At 52.1% G+C, this 13,562-nt stretch overlaps 1 protein-coding gene and 1 long non-coding RNA gene across 14 annotated transcripts in view; both read right to left on the minus strand.

Moving 5' to 3' along the window:
• Positions 1-1,019: 1,019 nt before the first annotated feature.
• LOC132252204 (uncharacterized) lies at positions 1,020-5,722 on the minus strand. Its single transcript, XR_009464101.1, has 2 exons — positions 5,385-5,722; positions 1,020-3,614 (listed from the first exon to the last, which is right to left on the minus strand). It is a non-coding gene; the product is annotated as an uncharacterized LOC132252204 (long non-coding RNA).
• Positions 5,723-11,491: 5,769 nt separating this feature from the next.
• Positions 11,492-13,562, minus strand: part of BRD4 (bromodomain containing 4) — a 130,282-nt gene continuing 128,211 nt past the window's right edge. For all 13 annotated transcript variants that reach the window (XM_059732441.1, XM_019486254.2, XM_019486248.2 and 10 more), the window contains 2 exons: positions 13,235-13,505; positions 11,492-12,931 (listed from right to left, as the gene is read on the minus strand). In XM_059732441.1, the coding sequence (XP_059588424.1) occupies positions 12,863-12,931; positions 13,235-13,505 (340 nt within the window). In that variant the 3' untranslated portion in view covers positions 11,492-12,862. The remainder of the gene's footprint in view (positions 12,932-13,234; positions 13,506-13,562) is intronic.

A 13,562-nucleotide genomic window follows, 5' to 3' on the forward strand; every position in this document is an offset into this window, starting at 1 on the left:
TGCACGTGCCAATGAGGGGGCAGCTGCACAAGGCCTCACCTACAGCAGGTTGGGGAGATGCCTGGCCGGTGTGTACTGCCTCTCCTGGAGCCACTGCTCAGCCCCCTCCATGGCCCAGGCTCTCCTGCAACTTGTTCACCCAAGGAACCTTGTCTGCCTATATCCTTAGACCAACACGGCTACAACCTAAAACCCAGGCCCCACACTCAGCACCTTTCACACCCAGGACAGCAATAAAACAGGTAGGAAGTGGGGGCCAGTGGCCAAGGCTGGTGCCCCAGGAGCCAAACAGCAGGTTGCCCAGCAGAGCAGCACAGCTGCTCTCAGCCCCCCACTAACACACAAATGAGGTATCAACAACCACCAGCCTCCCAAATCCAATGGCCACCCCCTTCACTAACCTCTCACCCCAGCCCATCACCTGCTTCCTGGCTGGGCACTGCAGGCTTTGGCACCCACTTCCCTCACTTGGGTTCAGGGCTTAGCCCATCCACCCAGGAGGTTACCAGGCTGTGGGTCAGCTTCTCCCACACCCTTCCCCACCCCAAGCCACTCTCCCCCAGCTGCCTCCTGCTCATCATCTCCCCCCAACCCAGCCTACTGTGGCTGCAGACCAGATGCTTCTGCACCCAGGCTAGAGCTGGAGAGATAGTTCTCATTCTCTTGGGTTCAGGGCCACTCCAGGATCCTCCCAATTTTTCCCAGCCCTGCACCTGTTCCCTGCCCCAGCCCTCCTTCACCCACTTGTGGTTTCACAAGAGCCACACGCAGGCACTTGCTGCACCAGACCAAGGGACTGGCTGCCACACACTGCCTTGTCAACCTCCAGCTGGACAGGGCTGGCTGCTCCCAACTCAGCTCCAGCACTGTACAGCACTGGGCATGCCCAGCTCCGTGCGCCTTGCAACATTGGTATGAACTAGCTCTGGAGGCAGAGCTCATCCATGTTCCATCTCCACCTGAGTGGCAGTTCTCTAAGTAGCCACTTATTTTGATGTTTGCTGGACTCCCTTTTGGTCTCAGTTTTAATTTTCTTTATTTGTAGCCTGGTAAGAGATTTATCTGAGTTTCAGTTTCTATCTGAAATTAAACCATTGTCCTATGCACTGCCACTGATACAATCCACTCCCACTCAATGATTTGGCTCAATTCTACCACACACGCACGGACATGTGTACACACACATACACATATTATACACACACACTTCTGGTATGCTCTCAGCTCCATACACTTGAGGATTTTGTTTTTGGGATCTGGAATGCTTGGCAAAATGATTTGGTTTCAGTTAAAACAGAGCTCTCCAAATGCAATGCAACATTTCACACTTGCTACTTGTCTTCTTGTTTGCTCTTTCCCCCTTAGCATTGTCCTTCCCAATTCCACCCTACAAAGGTGGCTTTTCTGGCCAGTTTCTTTCTGGCCATGGAGACCCTTTTTTTTTCCAACCAGCTCTGCAGCCTGGGTCTTCACTGCTTCTGCTGCTCTGCACATTTGGGTAGGCTTTTCTAGGTACAGTCTCCCACACACAACAGCCTCACTTATAATGCAGTGTCTGCAATGCCAAATAATCCTTCCTCTAATCTAAGACTGTCCTGTTCCCAAAAGTACAGGTCTTACACTGTCTCTCTAGTCCAGTGACATACTGATCTATACCTGGTTCTGTTGTTTGCCTGTACATAAAAGATCTGTGTCTTTTAAGGGTCTCATTCCTTTCCGGCATACAGTACCCATGGTTACACTTAGCTGCATATTTTGGCTTCCTTCTAAGGTAAAGGTGTGATAAACAGCCAGGGCTTTCCTCCCCACAATATGCAAGGAGATTGAAGAGGTGGCTTTGTCAGTTTTCTCCTTGGCCCCCATGAAAACCTTTCTCTGAACACCTTCCAGTTCTCTGCTATATTGCCCAACAGCAGAATGGATGGTGAAGGTCACCATGTTTCCACAACCAACTGTCCTTACTTACAGTATAACTGCAGGAAGATCACTTACAGCTCAACAAGGGGGTCCATGCCCTGGCCTAGGCAACTGCATCTGGGGACCTGGAGGAGGAGTAACCCCCAGGCCCTAAGGAGGTCCTGGTAGAACTCTGGCAGCTCCCCAAGGTCTTGCAAAGGTAGGCCTCTCAAGTCGAAGAGCTGCTGGTCATATCAGAGTCTTTGGAGGTTGTGGTGGATGGTGTGTCCTATGGGGCACCCCCCACCCCCACAACTACCAGCACCTTAAAGGAACTTCTGCAGGGCCTGAAGGCGAAAGGTGGGCATCTGGCTGTAGATGCAGACCAGGCCTTGCCCTACCTCATGCACAGGGAGGCTCAGGACACCTGCAGAAACCCAGTGACATCCTGGCCAGAAGAACCCCAGTGCCCATCTCTGAAGGCTGGCCATGAGCTCCAGGAGCATGGACAGGGTGTTGAAGCAGTGTTACAGCATGGACCGGATCGGCTGGTTGCTGACCAGCACTATCCCATGGAGGGCATTACACTGGAGGAGCCTTTTCCACACCTACAGCTAGTTAGACACCCTGGTTTTGAGTTGATCTGGGTTGATGGCAAGAACCTCTCCAGCACTAATCCCTCCCTCTCCAGCTGCTCTCCGGCTATCTCCCTCTGCTGGGTATGCCCCTGGGGGTAGATGTAGCACCAAAGCCTCACATGCACCTTTTCCAAATCTCACCAAGGGAAAGATCCACTGCTGCTCACGCCAGGACAACCAGAACTCCTGGAAGGAAGCCTCAAAGCTCACATGCTCCAGCAGGTGGTTGTTGAGGTGTTAGTAGGCCAGCCCCAGGCACTCAGGCCACAAAGCAGCCTGAGCATGGGCTAAGTAACAGTGATTGAAAGGGACTGGCCGAATGCCAGAGGTCTGGGCTTGGGCAGCGATTGGGCAGGCTCTTAGCAGGGAGTGGTCTGCTTAATGCTTCTCTACCTTTACAAGGGGGAATGTGGTGTTGTCAGCAGAGTGTCAGGCATACCAGGCATCCATCAAGGAGACCCCCCCCACCTCCTCACCCTCCACCTCACCAGGATGTCTGCAGTGGCCTGGGTCCACTCCCTGACAGTTCAGTCCTGCATCTTAAGGGCAATGTTAAAGTCACTGCCAAGAACCAGGCACTCATAAGGGCTCAGGGTGCTGATGTTATTGGCTACCAGCTGGTAGAACCACGCCTTCCCCAAGTCTTGAACAGCAGTGTTGGTGTTGACCAGTTTAGGTGGAATCCCCTATATTTGGGCTGAGAGATGGAGCAGGTAATGTGGCACCACTTCGATTTCTGGCTGCAGGCCCAGGGAGAACAGGATGGCCACCCCACACGATGTGTCTATGAGGTGGCTGAAGTAGACTCTGTCCTCCTCACTCCAGTTGCCAGCTGGTTTCAGCAGCCAGGGGCATGTGGGTCGCCTGCAGGAAGAGCAGAGAATGCCCCACCCCCTCCTGGAGGTGGGAGAGTACCTGGCACCTGTGGGGGCGCATCCAGCAGCCATAGACTTTGAAGAGGGGGGCAATGGTGAGGCTCCTAGGGCTGAGGGGTGGTGAGCTACTCCATGAGGTCCTCATAAGGGGGAGGGCCAGTTGCCAGGCAGTGAAGCAACCCCTGCAACTTCTGTTCCTGGAAAACTGATAGAAACAAGAATAAACATGGATGAACATGACTTGTTGGGAAGGAATCAACATGGCTTTTCAAAGGGAAATCACACCTCACCAACCTACTAGAGTTCCTTGAGGGTGTCAATAAGCAGGTGGAATGGGGCAATCCAATTGATACAGTGTATTTGGATTTCTGAAGCGCCTTTGACAAGGTCCCCTATCAGAGGCTCTTAACTAAATTAGGTAAATCATGGGATTATAGGGAATGTCCACTCATAGATTAGAAATTGGCTCAAAAATAGAAAGCAAGGAGAGAGTATAAATGGTCAGTTTCCAAGATTGGAAAGAAGTAAACAGCAGGAACCAGGGATCTGTGTTGGGACCGGGGCTGTTTAATAGTCATAAATCTCTAGAAAAGAGGGCGAGTAGCAAGGTGCCCAAATTTGCAGATGACATAAAATTATCCAAAGCAGTAAAGACCAAGGCAGACTATGAGGAACTACAGAAGAATCTGGTACAATTGAGTGAATGGGCAACTTAAATGTCAGATGACATTCAGTGGAGGTAAATGCGAAGTGATGCACATGGGCAAAAATAACCTACATTCCACCTACATTATGATGAGCTCTACATTACCTGTTACCACACAGGAAATAGCTCTGGGAGTCACTGTTGACAGTTCACCAAAAGCATCAGCTCAGGGCTCAAGAACCATCAAAAAGGCAAAGAAAATGTTAGGGATTGTTAAAAGGGAATTGGAAACAAAACTGAAAGTATCATGATGCTCCTTCATAAATTCATGGTGCATCTGCACCTAGAATCCTGTGATCGGTTCTGGTCCCTGCACCTCCAGAAGGATATAGAAGAACTAGAGAAGGTCCAGGGAAGGGCAACAAAGTTGATGAGTCCACTTGCTGGAGTGTCACCTCTATCAAGTGGAGTGCCCCTGGGGTCGGTCCTGGGATTGGTTTTGTTCAATATCTTTATTCAGATCATTAACAGTCTGGAAAATAGGATAGATTGCACCCCTCAGCAAGTCTGTGGATGACACCAAGCTGGGGGGTGTAGTAGATACTCTGGAGGGTAGCGCTAGGATTCAGAGTGACCTAGACAAATTGGAGGATTGGGCCAAAAGAAATCTCATGGGGCACGTCCACACATGCAAGCACATGCGCTTGCAGCTGCTCAAATAGAAGCGGTGCAAAGTTGAGCCAGGGCTTTTTGGCGCAGCGCATGTGCTCGGACATGAACTTTGTTGTGGAGCAAACTGCGCCACTTGGGGCAAAATAACCCTGCCTGGCTCCTCCCGGATCTGCAGCCAGGGGGAGCTAGAGCCCAGGCCAGCACCTCTGCTGTCCCCAGCAGTATAAAAAGCTGCCCTGTCCTGGCCCCAGCAGTACAAAAAGCTGCCCTGGCAAGCAGCTCAGAACTACTCACTGTCAGGAGCTTCTGAGGCCCAGGCAATTGGTACCTGGGGACACTGCCCCTTGTGCCAGCTGGACTGCTGAAGCAGCGCTGAGAGTTCCCTGCACCCTCTACCCACTGCAGCAGTCTGGCAGTGGGGGCTGCTGCTTGGCTGTGACCTGCTGCGCACCTGCCAGAGCGGGATGAGGCATCTGCCCCTCCCAGCCCCACCTCCCACTATCCGACTCCCCAATGGCTGCCCTGCCTGACCCCACCCCCCATTTGCACCCCCAGCCCCCCTGGCTGCCCCCCCAACCCCAGGCACCATCACTTAAAAAAAACCCAAAAAAACAGGAAAGAAAACAGAAAAAAATGGGGAAAAAAGGCTCTACTCACCTTAGAAGTGGGGCGAGGGGGGATGGCCTCTAGGGCCTCCTGAGCTTCTCCCCTGGGCAGCACAGGACAGCGGGGAACAGGAGGGCCCGGGCTGGGGCCGCTGGGGCTGTCCCTCTGCCCTGCACTGTGCAGGTGGGGCCCCAGTCAGCCAGACGGCAACTCCAACTACTGGTAAGTGCCGGGGGGGTTTTGTTGTTGTTTTTTTAAACTGGGGGGGGGAGGAGCAGGGATCAGGGTGGGGGGGCTTGGGAGGATGGGACTGGGCAGGGTAGGGTTTGGGGGGGGCCTGGGGAGCTGGTGGGGGGAGGGGCCAGGCAGGGCAGGGCCAGTGGGGGTCCCCCGCCATGGTCCCCCCCCCCCCCGACCCCTTACTTACAGGCACTGGAGCCATGGTGCTGCAGCATGCTTTCTGGCCAGCCGCGCATTTGAGCACCAGAGCAAGGGGCCAACCATGGAGATGCTCTGGCAGCCAGAGCATCTCCCTGGAGGACCCAGCCTCCGGTTGCCTGCCCCACTTTTTAGAACTTCAGTTTTTTTGCAGCACGGGGAACATTTTTTTGTTCCTGCGCATGCCTCTTGCCCCACCTCAAAGAGGTTTGAGATGGGACAAGAGGCATGTGCATGCTTGTCTGGACACACCCATGAGGTTCAACAAGAATAAGCGCAAAATCCTGCAGTTAGGACAGAACAATCCCTTGCACCAATACTGACTAGGGGCTGACTGGCTAGGCAGTAGCTCTGCAGAAAAGGGTTACAGTGAACAATAAGATGGATACGAGTCAGCAGTGTGCCCTTGACTTCTGAGGAGAGGCTGAGGGAACGTTTGTCTGCAGAAGAGAAGACTGAGAAGGGATTTAATAGGAGCTTTAACTACCTGGAAGGTGGTTCCAAAGAGGATGGAGTTAAACTGTTCTCAGTGGTGAGAGATGACAGAACAAGGAGCAATGGTCTCAAGTTGTAGAAAGGGAAGTTTAGACTGGATATTAGGGGGGTGGGGAAAAACTCTCACTAGGAGCATAGTAAAGTACTGAAACAGATTACCTAGAGAGGTGGTGGAATCTTCATCCTTGGCAGTTTAAGGCCCAACTCAACAAAGCCCTGGCTAGAATGTTCTAGTTGGAGATCAAGGAGAAGTTCAAGCTCCCAGAGTCCAGGGATGCCAGGAAAACCAAGGCCATCACTTGTACAGCCCAAACTGGTATGATTTGGGCCCTGGGTGCAAACCCCAGTGGCCTGGGTCCCTGTGCCATGCTCCCCTTCTCTCCAGCCTCCCGAGTACAGGATCCAGCTGCTGGAGAAAGATGGGTCAATGCAGCCAGTGGCCAAGGGACAACTTGCCCCCTGCAGCTGCTAATGTTACCTGCCCCTCTTAGAGAGCCACCCTGACTCCCATCACCACAGAGGACAGACTAATTGGTTTTGCCACCCTGTGTGTGCCCCTGGCACTGGACAAGCACATGCCAGAAGAGACTGCTCTGCCAGAAGGGGCCAAACTCAACTGCTGGCAGCACATGGTGCACTCAGATGCACCAGCCCCAGAAGTCCTGGAACAAGCTCTCCCAGGAACAGGGGAACTGCTGGGCTAGCACCAGGCACTCTCAGGGCGAGGCACCCGTCTCAGATCTGCCGCCTTTGCAGATTGGAGTAAGTGTGTTCTCAGGCAATTTCCACCCACAGGTGCTGTTCCCTGTGGGGCAGGGGTTAGCTCTGAGGTAAGCTGGGCTATCATGTAGGGCTGAAGGGTGCCCAGATCCCTGCTAGTGATCACTGCAGAACATCGAAGACAGAGCCACCAGCCAGGGCTCCAGCTCAGAGCCTCCCTCCAGTCTCCTCTGCTTCATTAATGGGCTGAAAGTGAGCACAGCTGGGAGCCAGGGAGCCAGCTGGTTCTGTGTGCCTGTGTGTGGGAAAGTGCCGTGCGGCTCTGGGCTTACCTGCTTCAGTGGCAGCAGGATCCAGTCCCACACCTGCCCGGTTGGCTGCATCTGCTGAAGTCCAAGAGCTGAGCTAACTAGGCCAGGTGCTTTCTTCACAGGAGTGATGGAGGCCCCTGTGTCTGGCTCCTGGCACACGTGTTGGTACAGAGAAGCCTTCACCACTGCAGGTGCCCTTGCTGTCCTAGTTATAAAGACCAAGGTTATGATTAACCCCATGAGACGGGGCCTCATGAGGTTGCCCCTCCCCAGGCTGATGGAGCCCCAGCTCTCATCATGGGGCCAGCTCACACCAGAGGCAGTTCTCAAGGGTGGGAATGGCAGAACTGGCTGTGCCACGGACCCAAGAGCCCAGGAGCCAGTACATGAACAGTGACTTCTGTCTCCCAGATGCACTCTCTGGCACAGGGGATGTAGGCACAGGCCTGTTTTCCAATTGGGCCACTGGGAAGGTGTATACATAACCTGAAAGTGGTTGGAAAGGGGATTTGGGCCAAGCTGGAGCCAGATGCTGTGGCTCAGTCTTACCCAACAGGCCTTGCGATCTGGTTGCCCTTTCAGGCCAACCACATAGCAGGGCTCCTGGCTCCCATCACTGCCATGATCTGGGGATGCTAAAGGAGCATGGAAGAGCAAAGGTGTTATTCTCTCACTCACGGTTACCAACCAGCATCCCCAGGAAAGGGCAAGTAACTCAGTTGAGGCCACGGAGCTTGACAGGGTCAGAAACCACAGGTGAGACTGGGGCTCTCGCTCTGGGTCTGACAGCTCCCCACAGGGGAGCAGATGCTGGTCACAGAGTCCCTGGGGACTTGGGGAGCCTGAGAGGCTGCCTCAGTAGGGAAGGATTCTTGGTGGGCTCAGCCTTAATGGGGGACTGAGCCCTGCTGAGGGGGTGGGGTCCTCTGTGCGCCTCCCCCATCCCTTCTCACCCTGGACCCTGCCCAGGGGGGCTGTGCTTAATACATAACCCAAGGGTTACCAGGGCTAGCGCCAGTCACACCCATGACTACTTGCTGGGGTGTATAAGCAAGCCAGGAATCCAAGGCACCAGGGCCATCTTGTGCTGTGACCCGTGGTGGATCTGAAGCTCCCACCTGTGGGCCCAAGGCCACGCCAGGGATTAGATCCTCTGTGTTTCCCATTCTGGAGCCCTGGGAGCCAAGACCACAGCAGCACTCACTGCCAAAAAAGCCACGGTCACTTGGTATTCAGTACAAATGTTTATTTTTGCAATGAGAACCGCACAAAAAAACCTTTAGTATATAAGTGAAAACTCTATGAATTCCCTTCTACAAATGTCTAAAGTGTTTAATACAAGTTTCAAATTCACTGACATAATTATTTGCCAAGCGTTCCGTGCAAAAAGTACAGTGGGATTGTACATTTCTTAATCTTTTGTACAGGACTAAAGGGGGGGGGGGGGAGATAAAAGAACCAAGATTACATCATTTAGACTAGACTTCTATAGCCAGAGGATGCATTCTAATGTTCATAACTGTTAAAATCATACACAAGGGCATGGGGTGAGGGAAATTAAATAGTGTATTATCCGTCTGAATTACAACCCAATTATAAACACACAAACATAGTAAAACAGAAAACCCATGAGAAGAGCAAAAAATACCTTTGGCAGGGAAACAAGAGACAAATCAAACAACCCAAGTGAACGAAGGGGTTCTCCAGCTAACGTCACCACTCTACAGTAGTCATCCAGCCATATGGAAAAACAGAAACACACAGGATAGAACAAGGAAAGCACAGCTTCAAAAAATATAGTTAACGTTACAGAGTATGTAGGTGCAACCTGTAAACATTTCCAGAAGTTTGCAAACAATACAGAGGGGAGAGAGAGGGAGAGAGAGAGAAAGAGAGAGAAAACTGAATTAACCCACGAGCCTAAAAATGCTACTGCTACCTGGAATTTTCAACTACTGACAATAAAGGTTTGGCAAATTTCAAATGCAAAAAGGGTTAAAACATTAAAAAAAGGACTAATATCGCTACTGACTAGATACAGGGGGTTTGTTCTTTGAATACATATAAATTATATAATATTTGTTTTCTTTATTTTACAACCTAGGGTGCTCTCAGAAGCTCCAGCACTTCCAAAGGGTTTCTTGTTTGTGATGTGGTGGGTTTTATGTACAATCTCGACGAGTGTGTGTGTGGTCACTCTTACAGCGAATGTGCACTTAAAAGTACCCGGAAAACCCTGAGCTTAAAATTAAAGGAGGGAGATGATGATCATCCAAAGTGCTTTTGTAAGAAGAGGCGAGAGCTTGGGAAGAGAAATACTGCGCAAGGGGTGGAGGCAGAGGCAGCCTGCCTACAGGACTGCCGTGAGGTTCAGGGAAGTCGTCGGAAGAGGTTAGAGGAGCCAACGGGTCAGTTTTCCTCTCTAGGATCTCACAACACAATGTGCGACTGAGACATGTCAAAAGCAAGCTACAGACCATGCCACAGGTCTGCTCCGGGCAGATGCTGCTGGAGCCCTGAGAAAGGATGATTGGGGAGAATCAGTTGTTACTGGTTCTGGGACCACAGACATGGCCCATTACCTACTTCTCTTGTCACTAGCCGGTGCTGTTTGAGTTTCTACTTCTGCCAAGCCCTGGGGCTCAGAGTACAACCAGGGCAGTCCTATTCCACTGGCTTGGCATGGCAAACAGAATCCACCCCAGCTGGGGAAGAAACTGTACCTTGCTTGACCTGCAGCCAACACCAGCCACTTGCCAGCAGCATTCAGGTGGTGCCTGACTTGCATAAAGCCATGTCCATCACAGCCATCCTCAACAGGGGACTCCGCTCAGACAAAAGCTGTCCCAGCATGAAATGCTCCTCATCAGGCCCCTGCAACATCCCAGAAGACCGGGACCCCCAGTCCTTCAGATGCTAGAGAAAGGTAGTTACAAGTTGCATCATATAGACCCCAAGCCACATGCCAGTACACAGGACCTAAACAAATCCCCGAGCTCCAAGACTAAGCTGCAGCCAGTTACAAGCCCTCAGGTCTCTGCCAACAGGGATGCCATGGCTTGTAGCCACGGGCAGCCCACAAGCCAATGGAAAATGGAGCTCTATATCCCAAAGCAGATGCCTTCACCTGTGCTGAGCAAAGCAGCTCCCTAAGACCAGACAGAACCGTGACCCAAGCTCACGTCAGTTACCAGACAGCTCCGCACCCCGTTCCTCTAGGCTTGCTGTCACCAAGGGGATCTTGCATGCTGCCCCAGTTAATTTGGCAGTGCACTGCCTACCAACTCTTTAGCGAGGGGGGCCTGGGGGACTTGCCGGCTGCACTGGGATTGTCTGCTGACCACAGGGGGGTGGGTGCAAGCCAAATCAGCAGCCTCCTAAGTGACAGTGAGAAGGCTGTCAAGAGGGCCAGAGTCATCCTTTACAAGGATGGTCGAGCCTACTGCCCTCTTGCATTGTGACGCTAACAGGGCCATGCCCTTCACGTGCATTCAGCCCCTCCCCCTTCCCCCACCAGGGCAGTAGACACAGGAGCATAGCTTAGAAAACACTGAACTCAGCCCGTGGCAGAGACAAGCCCTATAGCCCGAGGATCCTGCTTGGTCAAAGACAGCAGAGTGCTACCCCCTGCCTTGCCTAACTCCTCCTGCACCCAGCTCATAGTGAGCCAGGTCTGGAATGTGAAGAGAAGGCCCTCCCAGGCTGTTGGCCATGCTCCTCCCACCCCTTCCAACCTTGAAAGCAAGCAGCAGAGAAGCCGCCCATGCTCATTGCAAGCCAACAGCCTGGCCCCAATGCAGAGTTTCAGCACTGGCCAGGCTCTGGCCTTGTGCTGCATCATACCACTATGCCTGCATCACAACTTGGAAGCAAATGCACTAGCTGAAAATCCTAGGTGTGTCAGTGCTGAGTGTCCTGGGGCTGAGGGGAGAGGGCAGCCTGCTGCAGAATGAGGCATGACTACACCTTCTCCAGGGCTGCTTTACGGCAGCACTGCAGTCCCCATGGCCTTGCAGGGGAGGACATTAACTGGGGCCAATACTGCCCCCATGATGGCACTGACCTGAAAGGAGACCTCCCCGCCTCCCGATCACCTCAAGGAGATGGGGCCAAGCTATCCTAAACAATCCTCATCCTGCTCAGTGGCTTTGGCACAAGGAGGGTGATGGAAAGAAATGTCAGTACAACACCAGCTTTTAAAAAAAAAGAGATGAGTTTATTCCATGATCAGTACAGACCAAATGCATATTCACCGTATTAAAGTAAAACCAATCAGTGACTCCAGAGCTTGCCCAATACTGACACGCCAGTATTGTACTGTATAGTGGGTATTTATGGCACATAACGTTCAACAGTTCAAAGAATAAAATTAAAAGAAGAACACACGCTGAATAGCGCCCGGGGTGGCGCGCTGCTGGCCAGGGGGCTGGGCCAGGCAGGGAAGGATTCTGGCACCACAGCCCCCGCCCCTCCTTGTAGGTATAAAAACTTTTTTCTTTTTTTTTTTTTCTTCTTTTTAAAACATATTTTATGACAAAAAAACCCAAAATGCAGCTTTCTGGTTTTACAGTTAAAAATATAGACTAAAAGTTTGAAACTGAGCAAAATATAAAGCAGTGTCTTTACACCAAGTTTGGTGGGCTCAGCAGAAACCTCAAACAAATATATGCCAACTATATTCACTATACAATACAGCCACAGTCAAACACTAGTGACAGGGTGGTAGCTTCCCCTGCTGTTACTGCTTCCCCACTCCACTCCACTCCATAATGAAGAGACAAATAATACCCAGGCAAGAGTTGAGCAGTGCCAAACTGTCTGGAGGAAGGAAAAGAGAAAAAAAAAAAGAAAAATAAGACAGACTGAAAGAAACTGACTTTGGTTGGTAGTCTAGCTCCGAATCCCGGACCTCCACACAACGCTAAAACAAAAACCTCACTCAAATGGCCAGTTACACTTGACACCTCCACTGTACTATTCCCTTTTTCACAAGCGAACACTTACAGAGAATGGCTCCCAGCTAAAGGCTTGTGGGAAGTTAAGTTAAAGGCAAAGCCAGTGATGAAAGGACCAGAAACAGCTCGGGTATGTTCCCAGCTGGACCCCAGGTCTCCTGTGCAAGCCAGGATTCTCTTGAACATGGCCTCAGTGAAGTGCGTCTTGTGCTGCGGTGACCCAGCATTTAGTCAGAGACATTCTGGAACGTAGGACCCTTATGGATAGAAAAGGTGTGAAGAGAACATGACGTCCTGGAGATACTGTGAATACGTTTGGCATAGAGAGTGTCAGGTAATCGGGGGCACCCTTCCCAGCAGCTGCACGTCCAGTCACACCTAGCATGTCGTTGGCTTGTCTTGGTCGGTCTTTCGTCAGTGTGAGAGGGGGCGAAGGTCAAACTGTAAGGCAGACTCTGCTGATCCTTCTGAGGCCTCGACTGAAAAATCCGCGACGGTCACGCATGCAGAAGGGCTGCAGGAACGCTCCCCTCCCAGCCGCCGTTAACACTATGAAGAGTCAAAGATTTGCCGGGAAATTAAAGAGTCAGGAGAAGAAAACCAGGCGCTATTAGAAAAGATTCTCTTCGAATATTGCCAACAAATCGCTCTGGAAATTCATGTCGATAGTAGCTGCCATCTGAAGGGGAGAGGAGACAGGGTTAGTACAATGTCTGCAGCAACCGGCACGTTCAGGGGATGTAGCTTCACAGCAGGGCTACAGTCCACGGCTCACTGGGGGCAAGACGAGAGCCTGAGTCTACTATGCTACATAAGCTTGTGGCCTGCTCCCTTTGCCCTACAGAACTGGCCCCAGGGGCCTGGCCCAATGACCTGCCAGCCCATGTGAGTTGGGAGCCTTCATTCTGTCCCTTGAAAATGCCCAGCCATTTCCCCTCAGGATATGCCAGCCATAGTGCTTGCCACCCTTCCCCTCGCTCACCGCCTCCCTGCGCCTCCGCTCCTGCTCCCGTTTCCTGGCCATCTCTCTCTGCTGATCCAGCATGGACTGAGAGGACTGTGGCTGAGAGCTCTGTGCTTGGGGCGCAGAGGCTGCAGCTGACACCTGCTGCTGCTGTTGCTGCTGCTGTTGCTGCTGCTGCTGCTGTTGCTGTTGATGATGTTGCTGCTGTTGCTGCTGCTGCTCCTGGCGTCTCCGCACTTCTTCGTGGACTCGGCGAGCTTGCTCCATAGCATCCTCATCATCGCGACTCCTGGTGGAACCAAAAGGATGTGAGAACTCAGGGTCATTCCTGCAACCACTATGCACC

Source organism: Alligator mississippiensis, chromosome 8 (genome assembly GCF_030867095.1).
Source record: "Alligator mississippiensis isolate rAllMis1 chromosome 8, rAllMis1, whole genome shotgun sequence".
NCBI classification, from domain to species: domain Eukaryota; kingdom Metazoa; phylum Chordata; order Crocodylia; family Alligatoridae; genus Alligator; species Alligator mississippiensis.